At 36.1% G+C, this 15,285-nt stretch overlaps 1 protein-coding gene across 10 annotated transcripts in view; it reads right to left on the reverse strand.

Moving 5' to 3' along the window:
- Window positions 1-14,975, reverse strand: part of LOC126710413 (flavin-containing monooxygenase FMO GS-OX-like 4) — a 31,324-nt gene extending 16,349 nt beyond the window's left edge. For 2 of the 10 annotated variants that reach the window (XR_007649658.1, XR_007649661.1), the window contains exons 1-7: window positions 13,715-14,285; window positions 13,221-13,291; window positions 11,100-11,252; window positions 10,639-10,721; window positions 10,390-10,525; window positions 10,109-10,282; window positions 9,872-10,031 (exon numbers count right to left, since the gene is read on the reverse strand). Coding sequence is in view for 5 of the 10 variants with exons in the window: in XM_050410852.1 (XP_050266809.1) it covers window positions 9,564-9,758; window positions 10,109-10,282; window positions 10,390-10,525; window positions 10,639-10,721; window positions 11,100-11,252; window positions 13,221-13,291; window positions 13,715-14,285 (1,383 nt within the window). In the remaining 5 variants the exon portion in view is untranslated. Of the gene's footprint in view, window positions 1-675; window positions 747-2,188; window positions 2,903-9,294; window positions 9,759-9,871; window positions 10,032-10,108; window positions 10,283-10,389; window positions 10,526-10,638; window positions 10,722-11,099; window positions 11,253-13,220; window positions 13,292-13,714; window positions 14,286-14,683 lie in introns of those variants that run through there. The other 8 variants (XR_007649657.1, XM_050410857.1, XR_007649660.1 and 5 more) reach the window with 7 other exon arrangements.
- Between the last annotated feature and the right edge of the window lie 310 nt (window positions 14,976-15,285).

Below are 15,285 nucleotides of genomic sequence, written 5' to 3' on the forward strand. Positions count from 1 at the left end.
GAAGTATCGAGTCAAATGGAACCCTCCAAGTGAAGGAATGTAAAAGGCGAATTTTGATTGAGTGATTTTCTCTGAGTTCTCCCTATCTGGTATTGGTGTAGTGATTCGAGATTCTTGGGGGAATATAATAGTAGCCCTTCGCCAAAAAATCATGTTACCTCACCCAGTTGATTTGGTAATAGCTAACTGGACAGTAAGTTTTGCTCGAGAACTTTACATTTTCTAGGTAGAGTTCGAAGAAGATAGTTAAAGAGTTATCACAGCAGTCAACAACCAGATGCCTTCAAAAACTATGTTTGGTCATGTAATTGAAGAGATTTGGCCTTTGTCAGGTGCTTTTCATAAGTGTAGTTTTGGACGTGTAAAGAGGGAGGGCAACTAGCTTGCTAATTCCTTTTCTAAAAGAACCGTTCTTAATCTATGGGTAGAAGATCTACCTTCTGAGCTGAATGTTGTACTCCTAGTTGATTTAGTTTATTTATAAAATTTTTTTTAACGGTTCATTAAAAAAAAAAAGGTGAAATAATGGAAATATTTCTCAAAGTAGAAGAAGTGAACTAATGGAATTCAAATGGGAATCAATTTACAACTGCAGTATAATTATTATTTTTTGAAATCATCCGGTAAGCTTAACTTACTATTCACATTCAAAAGGGAAGAAAATGTGGCACATACTTGATCTCGAAAAGGTTCTGGATCACGATAATTGTGGCTATGCATTTGCTTCCCAGACCACTCATTTATTCCTGGCACAAAATACTAATAAAAAAAAAAAAACGACCAAATACTCTCAAAACTTATTTTATCTATTTTATCCTTCTATATAGCTCATTAAAATGATATTTTTTGATGAACAGCTCATTAAAATGATATATACTATACCAATAAATAATATAAAATATTCAATTTCTCTCTCTTCTGTCTTTCATCTCTACTTTTTTTTTTGTCTTTTTTTTTATTATTTAGGATAACGAACTGTTCATAGTTAGAATATAAAAGTAAAAACCCACCCAGGATGTGGGTGGGTTTTGGGCGAAAATGGCCAACTGGCCTTAAAAACGAAACTATCTAGTTAGTAGGATCTCTTTAAAAACATATTTCATTTATAGCATCTCGAATCTTAAAGACTCGATTTTGGGCTTCAAAATCGAGTCTTTAAGGCTCGGTTTGTATGCTTGACCACGTCTGATGTGGCAGAGTTGCCATCTGGTATTGACATGGAAATCGAGTCTCTTAGACTCGATTTCCACGTGTATTCCAACCGGAAATCGAGTCTTAGAGACTCAATTTCAATCCCAAACCCAAAATTTTAAAAAAAAAATTCTAAGTCTCTACATGCCAAAATACCCAAACGCAGATCAGATCAGAGGGAGAGAAAGAGAAACACACAGCTACTCAGATCAGATCAGAGGGAGAGAAACAGAGAACCTCACTGCCAAACCTCACCAGCGCGGCCAGGGGCTCGCGCGAGACTCAGGCCGTGCGCGACCCAGGCTCGCGCGAGCCCCAGGTCGCGCGCGGCCTGACTCGCGCGAGCCCCAGGCCGCGTGCGAGCCTCAGGCCGTGCGCGACCCAAGCTCGCGCGAGCCTCAGGCCGCGCGCGACCCAGGCCGCGTGAGCCCCAGGCCGCGCGAACCCCTGGCCGCACTCGACGCTGGCCGGCGCGAGCCCCTGGCCGCCTGGGTCGCTGGTCAGTTTCTGGTCATGCCGCGCGCGCCTGGGTCTCCGATCTCGATCTTCTCTTCCTCTCTATTTCTGGTTTTCTTTTCTTTTTTTTTTTTTTTTTTTCTCTGGGTTTTTCCTCCTCTGATGCTCTGGTGTTTGGTGTGAGCGTTATAAATAGGGGTTAGAAATCGAGTCTAAGAGACTCGATTTCCATGTCATTGCCAGATGGCAACTCTGCCACATCAGACGTGGTCAAGCATACAAACCGAGCCTTAAAGACTCGATTTTGAAGTCCAAAATCGAGTCTTTAAGACTCGAGATGCTATAAATGAAATATGTTTATAAAGAGAGCCTACTAACTAGATAGTTTCGTTTTTAAGGCCAGTTGGCCATTTTCGCCTGGGTTTTGGCTCATTGATTGCTAAAATGGGAGGTTATTACACCACAGTGTTCTAAGCACACTGAAAATTAGAAAAAATAGTTTCTAAAAAAAGAAAAAGAAAGGAGCAGTTAGGAAAAATACCAGGAATATAGGCGACACGAGGCTCGGTGAAATGGCCATTGCATACAACAACAGCGTCAAATATCTCATCCAATTCCAAACCCATTTCTTTGCCTGACCTCTGTTTTGATTTTATTTTCCATTTCTCCTCTTCCTCCACCAATCTCACGCGCACTACCTCCGTTTCAAACCTCACCAACTCATCAATCCTGAACTCGCGCGTGAAGTCTTGCAGATACATCAGAACCTCTCGGTGACTCGGGAACCGTCTCGGGTCTCTGTCCGGGTCGTCTTTGGGGACGAAAGGGTAGTCCCTGAAGCCCATGGCCTCTCGTGGGATGTTGGTGCGGAGGGAGTCGTAGAGGCTGGAGTGGACCGTGGTCCGAGTCGGTTCGAGTCCAATCGGGTCGGATTCGACATTCGGGGTGTAGACCCAGGTGCCGCCAACCTGGTCCCCTCGCTCGAAGACCACCACGCTGTGGCCCTCGCGGCGGAGCTCTCGAGCAGTTACTAGGCCTGCGGCGCCGGCGCCGATAACTGCTACGTGGCGTGATACGATTGGCTGGGGTGCGTGTCCTGGGCTTCGAAGCATGGAGGGAAAACCTGCGAGCGACGCACAGGAGATTTTGATCTGTGATGAAATTAGTGTTACGTTACATATTCATTCAGTTTAATCCATGGGAAATCATTTCTCTTCGACTTTATCTTTTTGTTCGACTTTATCTTTTTGATAGACAAGTATTGTCTTGTCAAAGGATTTTTTTTTTTTTTTTTTAAAGGAAGTTTTAATATTTGGTGTTTACCTCACAACGATAGTTACTTATTATTGGACTCGAACACCCATTAATTTTTTTTATTTTATATATATATATATATATTAGAATTTAACATCAGATTTGTTATTCAATCATTAAAAACTTTACTAATCAGGTTTTATCAGTTAAACTAATTGGAACCTGTCGTGAGAATTGGGTGAAATAATTAGTTAACACAAGGTTAAAGAAGAGAGAGAAGAAAATATGACACAAGAAATTTGCGTGATTCAGCAATATACCTATGTTTACGGGAGGCGACAGAATAAATTTTCACTATAATTGTGAAGATTACAACAATGACTTAAAGATACTCTCACACAAACTCAAACCCCAAATACACCCTTAGTTCTCTCACAAATAAATAGAGAACACCCTATTGTATTTAGACAAAATTGAAAGGCTTTTAGAATAATTTCCCAAAAATTGAAGAGACCAATTTGATACTTGTAGGCTCCAAAGACGGGCTTGTTGGGCCAAACCACTATTTGGGCTCACAATTAATTTATCTGGTGGGTCTGGATATCCTACCTTGGGTTGTCCTAGGTTAAGGGACCCAATGAGATCATTTTTCTCTCTTTCTCAATGTTATCTTCTCTCTATCTCGCTCACTCTTTTCTTTCCTCAGAATTGCATTCCCCAACTATTCATTCATTTCTCCTATTTATAGCCTTTGTTAATGGGATGATCATCATTATGTTCTCCTTTAGTGCAAAGAAAGGTCCAATGTCGATGAACTTAAGTGGATTTTTTAGGTATGAGTGGCTTTGGAAATGGTTCCCACTTCAGTTAATGTGTTCGGCAGCGGAGTTTCCTAAAGTTCTGCCGGGCACTTGAATGGCGATGTGACCGGGCAATGTGACCGCGCATGTGCATAGTGCCCGGAAATGGTTTCCTGAGCATCCTGTGAGTGGGGCGTACGTAGTTCGCCTTTTAAGTGTCCGGACAACGCTCAGTTCACATTGGTAGTTATTCATGGGTTTGGGCCGGGGCTCTTGTTGATGTGAAGGTTGGACCTTTGGCCCATATCATTGATTCATGGTCCAAGGCCCAATATGAACTTGGGCGTTAGGTGTCGTACAATACCGTTAAGGTCTAAAAAATAATAATAGTGACTTCTTAGGATCAAGCATGCTATCTACTATAGTTAGACCTAAAACACTATTATGACATCATAAAAATAAAGGATTTTCAAATAAATATCATTCTAGAATCCCATCTATTCTTTTTATTCTTCTTAAACATGCACCTCTAAATTCTAATTAACATGGAATATGAGCTTAAAGGAAATCAAATATCAATAAGAGCCTAATTAGCCCGGCAAAAATAAATTAAAAGAAAAAAGAGAATACAACATAAAAATAAAGAAGGTAATTTTTTTATAAAAAAATCAAGGCATTGAGAGAATTTTATGCAAAATCTACATTCATTTTTGCACCAACAAATCTATACGACTTCATATTACATGTAAATTAACGTTATTTTCTATTATAAATAATTACATATAAATAAACCTCATTACATAAATATATTCTACACTTATATGATTTTGGAGATCATTCACCTAACAAAACTTGCATATGAACAATTTTAAGTGAAATAATTTCAGCCAATGATTTCAAGTAAATAAAAGTCACTTTTGCCCAAATCTAAATGCCCTTTTTTTCTCCTTTTGGAGTGTGGGTGGGTTTTGCCTTTTGTAATTGCATGCTCTTACTATGCAAAACCAAAAACAAAAGATCCTAGAGTTTCTTATGTTTCAACATCTTGTAGCCTTACACATCATCAAACACCATTAGCATGAGATGTTAATTATGTGAAGCAATGTGAAAAAGAGTTGGAAGACATTATCTAGCAAACTAACTGAAGCCATCCTATTCATATATTCATTGCATGCATGTGTGCAAAATAAAAAATAAGTTTTGTTTTCTTTGCTCACCATGACCAATATATATCAATCCTAATTGAGCACATATGAGTTCAAAATAAAGATAGCAGTTTCGATTTTTGTCTGCAATGATTTTTCACTTTCATCAACCAAGACCATTCGTTATAATGAAGAGCTATGTCATTGTAGAGTTTATATATGGTATAGAATACGAGTAATGGCAATTGACAACACAGCCATAGAAAATTATTAGGTACTCCTAGAGTACCATAAATGCGTAGTCCCTCCGGGACCCACCATTCATGTGAGAGGAGGGAGTACACAATAATTTCCCCATAGCCACATGCATCTTATTTCATTCATATATACTTTAGTTCATCTTATTCATTCAAGTCAAAATTTACTTCTCAAAGCAATGAAGGACACCACAATGATGCAATCATTTATAGTAAACCTAATCCAAAAGTTCAAACTCTGAATTTGATTATCATGAATAACCTAAACTTGAAATAATAGATTATCCATGAAAACTGAACAAATTGTGGATAGAATCTGAAGCATTCAAAAGCATCAATTATTGCTTGGTATAATAGATATATTGAATCAAAATGGGCAAAATACTATTTTAGTTCCTAAACTTTATTAAATTTTTTTTTTCATCCCTGAACTTTAAGGAGTTCATTTTTCGTCTCTAAACTATTGAAAAGATCGTTTTTCATCCCTAAAATATTGAAAATGTTTTATTTATGTCCTTAAACTTTACTTTTAATCCCTAAATTATTGAAATTAGTTCCTTTTTCATCCCTATTTTTGTCTTTAAACCATTAAAAAAAAAAAAAAAAAAAACTCTTTACAAAGTTTAGGGATGAAAAAGGACTTTTTAAAGTTTAGGGACGAAAAACAAATTTTTGTCAAAGTTTAGGAACCAAAATAGTATTTTACCCAATCAAAATTCATGACTATGTATAGTAGATTGCTTTATAGTTCCTATGCTACAATAAATTCCATGATAATTGTTATGCCAACTTGTTTGGCCCCGTCAAACTTCATAAGGTTGAAGATGTGAAACACAATTTATACATTATAAATAAATTGAAACTAAATAAAACTCACCAACATTCTACCTTTTCATACTAGAAAACCTATCAACATCAGCCACTGCAGTTGGCTTTGATGCTCCAACAACCATTATATAGTCCTAGAACATCATTCCAAATTTAGAGGTTAGAGCAAATGGCTAATAATTTACAAAGGGGCATAACAATCTCATAAAATCATAATAGTACATTTAAAAATATAAATAAAAAATAAAAGCCTACCTATTATGACCCACAGCCTCAATTCTCCCTTTCTCTTTTTTTCTTTATTTTGTTGGTAATAATGCTCTTTGATGAAATCAACAATAAGCAAAATTAGTCAAAGCAAGCAATGAAATTTTTTTCTTAAACCATTCGTAGGAAGTGCAAAGCAAGCAAGAAAGAAAATTAAACCTATAAACAATATGCACAAAATTTGTTGTATATCATAGTAAATGGCATATTAGTTAATTCATGGAGTCATAAAAGTAGTTAAGTTGTCTACAATCAAATTAATTTTTTATTTAAATAAATATATTTGGGAAATTTCTATAATAACCAAATTAATCATTTGCATAGAAAAATTAATTTTTTACAACCATAGTATAGCTACTTAGAACCACAACATGAGGAGGGGAAAAAACTTTGAATGAAAAGATTTCACAGCAAATTTAAAAGAGATTTCATCGAGCATATGTTATGCAACACCAAAAGTACACCTATAGAATAGATTAATTCAAAAAAACCCCAAAAAGATGACTCAAGAAAAAACACTTACCATTTCATCTCATCAAGCAATTAAGTTCCCAACAGATAGGCCCATGAGTACAGGATATTGGCCAACAACTTTGATGATCTTGAATTAAACTAAATTTTTGCATTGCGATTAAACAATGAGAAAAATAGTATGAGACCCAAGATAAATAAAATAAAATAAAATTTAAATTAAAAAAAATCATCAAATAGTAGAGAGAGAAACCACCCCTTTACAATTGGAGAATGTATATGTTTTCTAAAAGAATAGAATCAAAAGAAACCTAAAATCAAGTTCAAAGAATAGGTGCCATCCATAGAAGCCAATAATTCATTTTAAAGATATGGAAGGAAAAAAAAAAATACACAATCCAATATGCTATATTAACTTTTTTGCTACACTATTCCTTATAAAGTAACAAAAAAATATAAAATCATTTGCAAAAAACTGTTACATCACTAAAATTTAATATAAATGCAGATACCTAGTATGCGTTTGGATAGAAATTATTCTCCTACATTTGCCTTTTTTTTTTTTTTTTTTTTTTGACCAATGCCTCTTGCACTGTTCATTGGACATGAACAGTGCGTTTAGGCAAACGAACAGTAAACCACACGTGAACAACAACCTTTTTATTATTTTTTTTTATGTTTTCGGTTTTCAGCAAAATAAACAGTATCCAAACGGATCCTTACGCAAAATCTTAGCAACAACAAATCCACAAGTCCAAACTTTGTAAGATCTAGTTAAGAATCTTCCAATGCTAATTCATTAGTGATTAAAACAAATGATGCAACAAAAGGAATAAGTGATGAAATCTCAAAATTGAACAAATAAGGACAGACTAAACTTCAAACGTTAAAGATGAAGAAATAGATGATGATAATATACCTCTTAACAAGATTTACAAGCATTGCCATATTGCAAAAACAAAGCATTGAAGAAACAAAAAAAAAAAAACAAGATTTCGCAATGAAGCTCTTTATTACTGATAGGCCAAAAACGAATTGATCCCTTGTGATAAATTAACCAATTAATTTAACCAAGTGAATTAATTAAGTTAATTAACATGCAAACGCGTGGTAGCACAAACAAATCTCCAATTAAACTAACTATGTAGCGGAAATTAAATTGACACGGTGATTTGTTTACGAATAGGGAAAACCTACACGGCAAAAACCCCACCGGGTGATTTTAAGGTCATCACTCCCGAAATTCCACTATTATCACAACAAGCAGTTACAAGTAAAGAAATCCCAATACCTTATACCAACTTACAGTTGGACCCTTACCCCAATACGCAATTTGACTTGTTCTGTAGTGACAATTTCTCATTTCGACGCATGGCACCTAGTACGTGACTAACCAATTGCGCAAATCCCAATACGCGACTTCAATCACCAACTAGAGAAGTTTATTGGTTGCAAAGTTCTTCAGTTCATCCCAATAATGAAGATTAAGAAGATGCTTGGTCACAAAACCCTACAGTGCACAAATACAGCAACTTCTTCATAAGAATGATGAATTAGGGCAAAACTGTGTCTCCGGTCACAAATTGCTTGAACAAACTTTGCTCAACACTTATGCAACTTGTGTACTCTTTGACGACCCTTAAAATAATCATTTTATGTGAGAAAAGAAAACCCAAACGCATAAACATGGATTGGAGTCAAAACAGAATTGAAAATCTGTTTTTCATAAATCTCGACAGATACCATATCTGTCGAGCTACTGTCGAGCCACGAGGCTGAACAGCTCTTTTAAGCTCGATGGATGGCTAGCTGTCGAGTTTTAATGACAGACGTTTTTTAGCTTAAATCTTGGATAGACTTGCATGACTTCAACACTTGAATGACTTCAACACTTGATCTTGAAACAATGTTTCTTGAAGTATTAAAACATCTTATATCTACTCAAAAACAAGTAAAGTGCGTTTTATTAAAGGATTAGCCAATTACATAAAATAATGACATATATTCCTAACAAGTGAATCACATATGTCCTAACAATTACATCACATAATAAAGATCAATAATATGGAATGAATTAACATGCTTTAATTATTATACAATATTACTCGAAAGTTGTTTTTTTTTTATTGCTCATTACTTGAAAAAAATATTTATAATGGATTTGTGTGTGCAATTTATAATTATTGCTTCTTATGATGATCTCATTACTTAGAGCATTCGCATCCGCAACCTCCATCTCATTCTATTTTACTATCTCAAAAAGCTATTTTATCAGCTATACTATACTATTTTACAACACAACCAACATCTCAACTTTTATTTTCCTATTCTACTCATTAAAATAATATATATTACCCATTAAAATAATATAATATATTCCAATACAACTCCCTCTCTCTTTCTTCTCCCCCATCTCTCTTCCACTTTATCAATTAAAATATATTATAATTTTTACTAAAGTGCTACATTGCCATCCTACATTTATATTTAATGTAGGATGGCACTGTAGCACAATTGCAAAAAAAATTTGCAATTGTAAAATTTTACAAGTCCAATTGTTGGGCTCTTTTTGTGTCTTTATGCTAAATTTTCCCTACATATACCATTTACAATTGCCAATGGGAATGCTCTAACAAAGTTTTATAACAAATATGCTATAATATATATACAACATTCTCCAAAAATAATTTACATAAAGTATTAAAACATTATCCGTGCATCGCACAGGCAACTTACTAGTTATTCTTAACGTACATTACTGCTTAGAACAATGACTAAACAAGAGGAATAGAAGCCAACAATAGAAAGGTGACTAGGGTTTTGGCATGTGAGATACAATGAAAAATGGTGAGTCTTGAAACTTGATTAAGGAAAGACACATCTATGATCTATCACTAGCAAACTTGTTTTGAGGTGTGCTTAATGAAATCCTCATAAGCTTGCAAAACCAAGTGCTGAGCTTCCCATTCATCGCGGTAAGATTCAAGATGAGCTAGTGTGCTCTTGATAGTGACCAAAACCATTTGCATTCTCCAATCTTCAAATGCAGGACATCCACACTGACTCGCAAGCCAATTATTGTACTCTACCTGAACAACAACATCCAAAATATTTTCTCAACACGACCAAATTAATATTAAGTAAGAAATCAGAACTAGAAGAATGAAGTCTAATTGCCTTCACTAGCCAAAAAATAGCTTACCTCTACCTTAGCTGGTCTTTTACTATTAATCAAGTCAGTTTTACCAGACGCATACTTTCTATTGCTAGGCACCATTGAGGCACCCTTATGGTGTTTTATTATGCCAGTTTGGAATAATTTAGCAACATTTACATGGAAAATAGGTCATTAGCCACCATACCTAATGTTAGCATGAAAGTTAAATAAGGAAAAATGAAAGTCTGTCATGTTGTAGGCTCCTGAATTGACCAAAATTACCAGATTATCACCCAAACAATGAGTGTATCGCTTTGGAGTGCCAAAAGTTTCAAGTGATGAGTAGAAGGCTTCAACATCTCCCATCATCTCCTCTTGTGATGGAAGCGTGAATCGATTAGACAAAACACCACCTATCCACTTGCTTTGTAATTCAAACATGGGAAAAGGAATGGCCTGGCATGAACCAAATACAAAAACATAACGTCCACCATTATATAAGATTAAATTAAAGATTCAACCATAAACGAGGTCACGCTATATATTTTTAGGTAGGGATAAACCTTCCAAGGTAATCCAACAAAGGAGAGCCGTGGAGCCAAGGCTGGTGGAAATATTTGCTTGTATAGTGGCCCAACACGATTGTCATCCACAGTCACAATGCCATTGGTTTCAAGAAAAGGAAAATGATACTTGTACCTTGAAAAAATAAATAAATGACTTCTAATTACCATTCACTATTTCATTTTTGGTTCAGTTTTGGACCTAAATCAAAGCCAAAGCCAGATTATTGGAGCATATATGCAGCATACCCTGTGCAGTGTAGAATGATGTTCGCAATGACAATGCTCCCATCTAGAAAATTTACAGAACCATCTTCACATACATCTTTTATCTGCGCCATTTAAATTAAGGTTAGTATTTTCAATTAGCCTTTCTTGTAATCAGTGATTCAGTTTTACCTTATTATTAGTCCCTTAGTCTTCTAATTCAATTTGGGATGTCTTAAAACATGATCCTTTTTAAAAGTGAACGGAAACTTTCCTAACATACTCTTTATTTATATATAGTATTTCTTTTTTATATATGCTAGACATTTCATCAAACAAATTGAAGATTTTCTAAATAGAACCCCCCCCCCCTCCCCCCAGCCCCCCCCCCCCCCCAAAAAAAAAAAAAAAAAAAAAAAAAAACCAAAAAAGAAAAGAAGAAAAGAAGAATTACTTGATTGACATACCCTGATAGCCACTCAATCGCATTGTCGGTGACTTACCATAGGATGAAGCCACATATTATCATAGGCAGGCTGTTTTCCAAATGTTCCATCTATGACCGTTCGAGCTGCAATGTGGATTTCTTTGGCAACTCCAGCTACTTCCCAAGAAATATCAAATGCACTAAGTGAATTCCCAATCAAAACTACAACCTGTTGAAAGCAGGAAATGGATAAGGTAGGCTAAGCTAATCACTAGTGCAAGGAAAGAATTGAAACCGAAAAATAATATAATGATCAGTTAGTTGTAGCCTTGTAGGTCCTAATTACAGAACAGTGTTTACATATGTGCTTGCTCTCAATCCCAACTCATTGCAAAAATACATGATTGGTCTGGTAAGATTCGTTATTCAAAGCATATTAGACTTTATTTACCCTACGTAGTTTCTACACATTGTTAAATTTCTCCTAATATCAGAAGAATATAAGAGAATATGTTTTGTTAAGTGGACTACTAGAATTCAAAGTTTCAAACAAAATTAGGCACTTCATGTGGCATGCTGCAAAAGAGTCTCCCGACCAAGCAAAACTTGTTCAAACGGAATGTCCTTAAGGAAACTCAGTGTAGTCATTATGAGGAACACTAAATAGATTGTTTACATGCCTTATGGTTATGTGACCAGGCTCAATTAGTGTGGCGGTTAGAAACTAGCTTCCTCAATTTATTTTAGAAGAAGTTTAGATTGTTTATTGATTCGGTTAGTACAAACAACAGACTGTACAGTGTTCGAACAAGCTCCTCGTCTCACAGTGGCATTATTTTTCTATGATCGCCTGGAGCCTTTGACAAAGACGCAATAGGATCAGAGAAAAACAACCAACATGGGCTTTATAGAAGTGGCATCGAAAGCAAAGGAACTCCTCATTGAATTCCTTGATTTGCAGCGGAAATTAAATAGAGATGTCCAGCTTAAGTGTTGAGCTAGAAAGCACGGACGCGGCTGGGAGGGTGCCGCACCTGTGTCCGACGCGGTTGACCACGCGTCGGTGTTGCGTCTGAGTTTTTTTTTTTTTTTTTTTCTTGGATTCGCGCCGACTCGGCTCGATTCGCGCCGAATCGGCTTCGATTCGCGCCGAACCGGGCTAATTCGGCCGGAATCGGGCCGTATCGGCCATATCGGGTTGTATCAGCCGGCGACCGATACTGCCGAAACAGGCCGAAATCGGCCTTGAAACTCACTGGAGTAGCCGAAATTCTGACCTCAGATGTGTTTCTTGCCTTCTTCTTTCTTTGTTTTGTGAATCAAGGTATATTAATGTGTTTTTTAAGAATATTTTAATAGTAAAAATATATAGAAAATATAAATAAAAATATTTTTAATAATTTTTTAATCGCTGAGTCTTACCTCACCCGCACCCTACTTTTTCAAAAATTGCCGAGTCCCACACCCGCACCCGAGTCCCGAAACGCACCCGTGCTAGTTAAGTGGAACCCTCCAAGTGAAGGAATGTAAAAGGCAAATTTTGATTGAGTGATTTTCTCTGAGTTCTCCCTATCTGGTATTGGAGTAGTGATTCAAGATTCTTGGAGGAATATAATAGTAGCCCTTAGCCAAAAAATCATGTTACCTCACCCGGTAGATTTGGTGGAAGCCTTAATAGCTAACTGGACGTTAAGTTTTGCTCGAGAACTTTACATTTTCTAGGTGGAGTTCGAAGAAGATAGTTAAAGAGTTATCACAGCAATCAACAACCAGATGCCTTCAAAACCTATGTTTGGTCATGTAATTGAAGAAATTTGGTCTTTGTCAGGTGCTTTTCATAAGTGTAGTTTTGAACGTGTAAAAAGGGAGGGCAACTAGCTTGCTAATTCCTTTTCTAAAAGAACCGAATCTTGATGTATGGGTAGAAGATTTACCATCTGAGTTGAATGTTGTATTCCTAGTTGATTTAGTTCATTTATAAAATATTTTTTAACGGTTCATTAAAAAAAAAGTGAAATAATGGAAATATTTCTCAAAGTAAAAGAAGTGAACTAAAGGAATTCAAATGGGAATCAATTTACAACTGCAGTATAATTTTTTTTTTTTTTTTAAATCATCTGCTAAGCTGAACTTACTATTCACATTCAAAAGAGGCACATACATTTTTTTGGGAAGAAAATGAAAATGTGGCACATACTTGATCTCGAAAAGGTTCTGGATCACGATAATTGTGGCTATGTATTTGCTTCCCAGGCCACTCATTTATTCCTGCCACAAAATACTATTAAAATAAAATAAAAAATATTTATTAAAAGTATTCTCAAAACTTATTTTATCCATTTTATCATTTTATTTTACCATTCAAACCTCTTCTAATTTCTACTTTTAAATATACCTCGTTAAAATAATATAAACTATTTCAATAAATAATATAAAATATTCAATTTCTCTCTCTTCTCTCTTTCATCTCTACTTTTTTTTTTGTCTTTTTTTTTTATTTATTTTTATTTAGGATAACGAACTGTTCATAGTTAGAATATAAAAGTAAAAACCCACCCAGGATGTGGGTGGGTTTTGGCTCATTGATTGCTAAAATGGGAGGTTATTACACCACAGTGTTCTAAGCACACTGAAAATTAGAAAAAATAGTTTCTAAAAAAAGAAAAAGAAAGGAGCAGTTAGGAAAAATACCAGGAATATAGGCGACACGAGGCTCGGTGAAATGGCCATTGCATACAACAACAGCGTCAAATATCTCATCCAATTCCAAACCCATTTCTTTGCCTGACCTCTGTTTTGATTTTATTTTCCATTTCTCCTCTTCCTCCACCAATCTCACGCGCACTACCTCCGTTTCAAACCTCACCAACTCATCAATCCTGAACTCGCGCGTGAAGTCTTGCAGATACATCAGAACCTCTCGGTGACTCGGGAACCGTCTCGGGTCTCTGTCCGGGTCGTCTTTGGGGACGAAAGGGTAGTCCCTGAAGCCCATGGCCTCTCGTGGGATGTTGGTGCGGAGGGAGTCGTAGAGGCTGGAGTGGACCGTGGTCCGAGTCGGTTCGAGTCCAATCGGGTCGGATTCGACATTTGGGGTGTAGACCCAGGTGCCGCCAACCTGGTCGCCTCGCTCGAAGACCACCACGCTGTGGCCCTCGCGGCGGAGCTCTCGAGCAGTTACTAGGCCTGCGGCGCCGGCGCCGATAACTGCTACGTGGCGTGATACGATTGGCTGGGGTGCGTGTCCTGGGCTTCGAAGCATGGAGGGAAAACCTGCGAGCGATGCACAGGAGATTTTGATCTGTGATGAAATTAGTGTTACGTTACATATTCATTCAGTTTAATCCATGGGAAATCATTTCTCTTCGACTTTATCTTTTTGATATATAGACAAGTATTGTCTTGTCAAAGGATTTTTTTTATTTTAAAGGAAGTTTTAATATATGGTGTTTAGTTATTTATTATTGGACTCAAACACTGATTAATTTTTTTTATATATACTAGAATTGAATATCAGATTTTTTATTTAATCGTTAAAAACTTCATCAATTAGATTTTATCAATTAAGTTAATTGGAACCTGTTATGAGAATTGGGTGAAATAATTAGTTAACACAAGGTTAAAGAAGAGAGAGAAGAAAATATGACACAAGAAACTTACGTAGTTTGGTAATATGCCTACATCCACGGAGGTGACAGATTAAATTTTCACTATAACTGTGGAGATTACAACAATGGCTTGAAGATACTATCACACAAACCCAAACCTCAAATATACCCTTCGTTCTCACAAAGAAATAGGATGTCTCACAAAGAAATAGAGAACACCCTATTGTATTTAGACAAATTACAAGACACTTTAACTTCCTAACTCTGGTGTGTACACAAAAGAAGTTCTTTTGCTATCTCCCTAGCTCACGTAGGAACTCTCTTTTTGCTACTCTTGCATCTTCTCTCATACTCACCTTTATTTATAGCTAGATGTTCAGCCAAAATATCACAAATTTCAGCACATGATAGAATTCTATTGTTAAGGAAGTCAACAATAATGGCCAAGTAATCCATGCAACATTTAATGCATGAGTGTTGTGTTTCTTCACGTAAGCTTACATGTTGAATTCTCAAAAAAAAAAAAATGCTGAATTGCATATCTTTGACTTTGTTGATCAAGCCATACTTTCTAACATAGGCATGCATCCATTTATTGCCCATGGAGTCATACATTTCGGCTATTGTGAAGAATGCATGAATATAGTCCAAGCC

Source organism: Quercus robur, chromosome 12 (assembly GCF_932294415.1).
Source record: "Quercus robur chromosome 12, dhQueRobu3.1, whole genome shotgun sequence".
Classification (NCBI taxonomy): domain Eukaryota; kingdom Viridiplantae; phylum Streptophyta; class Magnoliopsida; order Fagales; family Fagaceae; genus Quercus; species Quercus robur.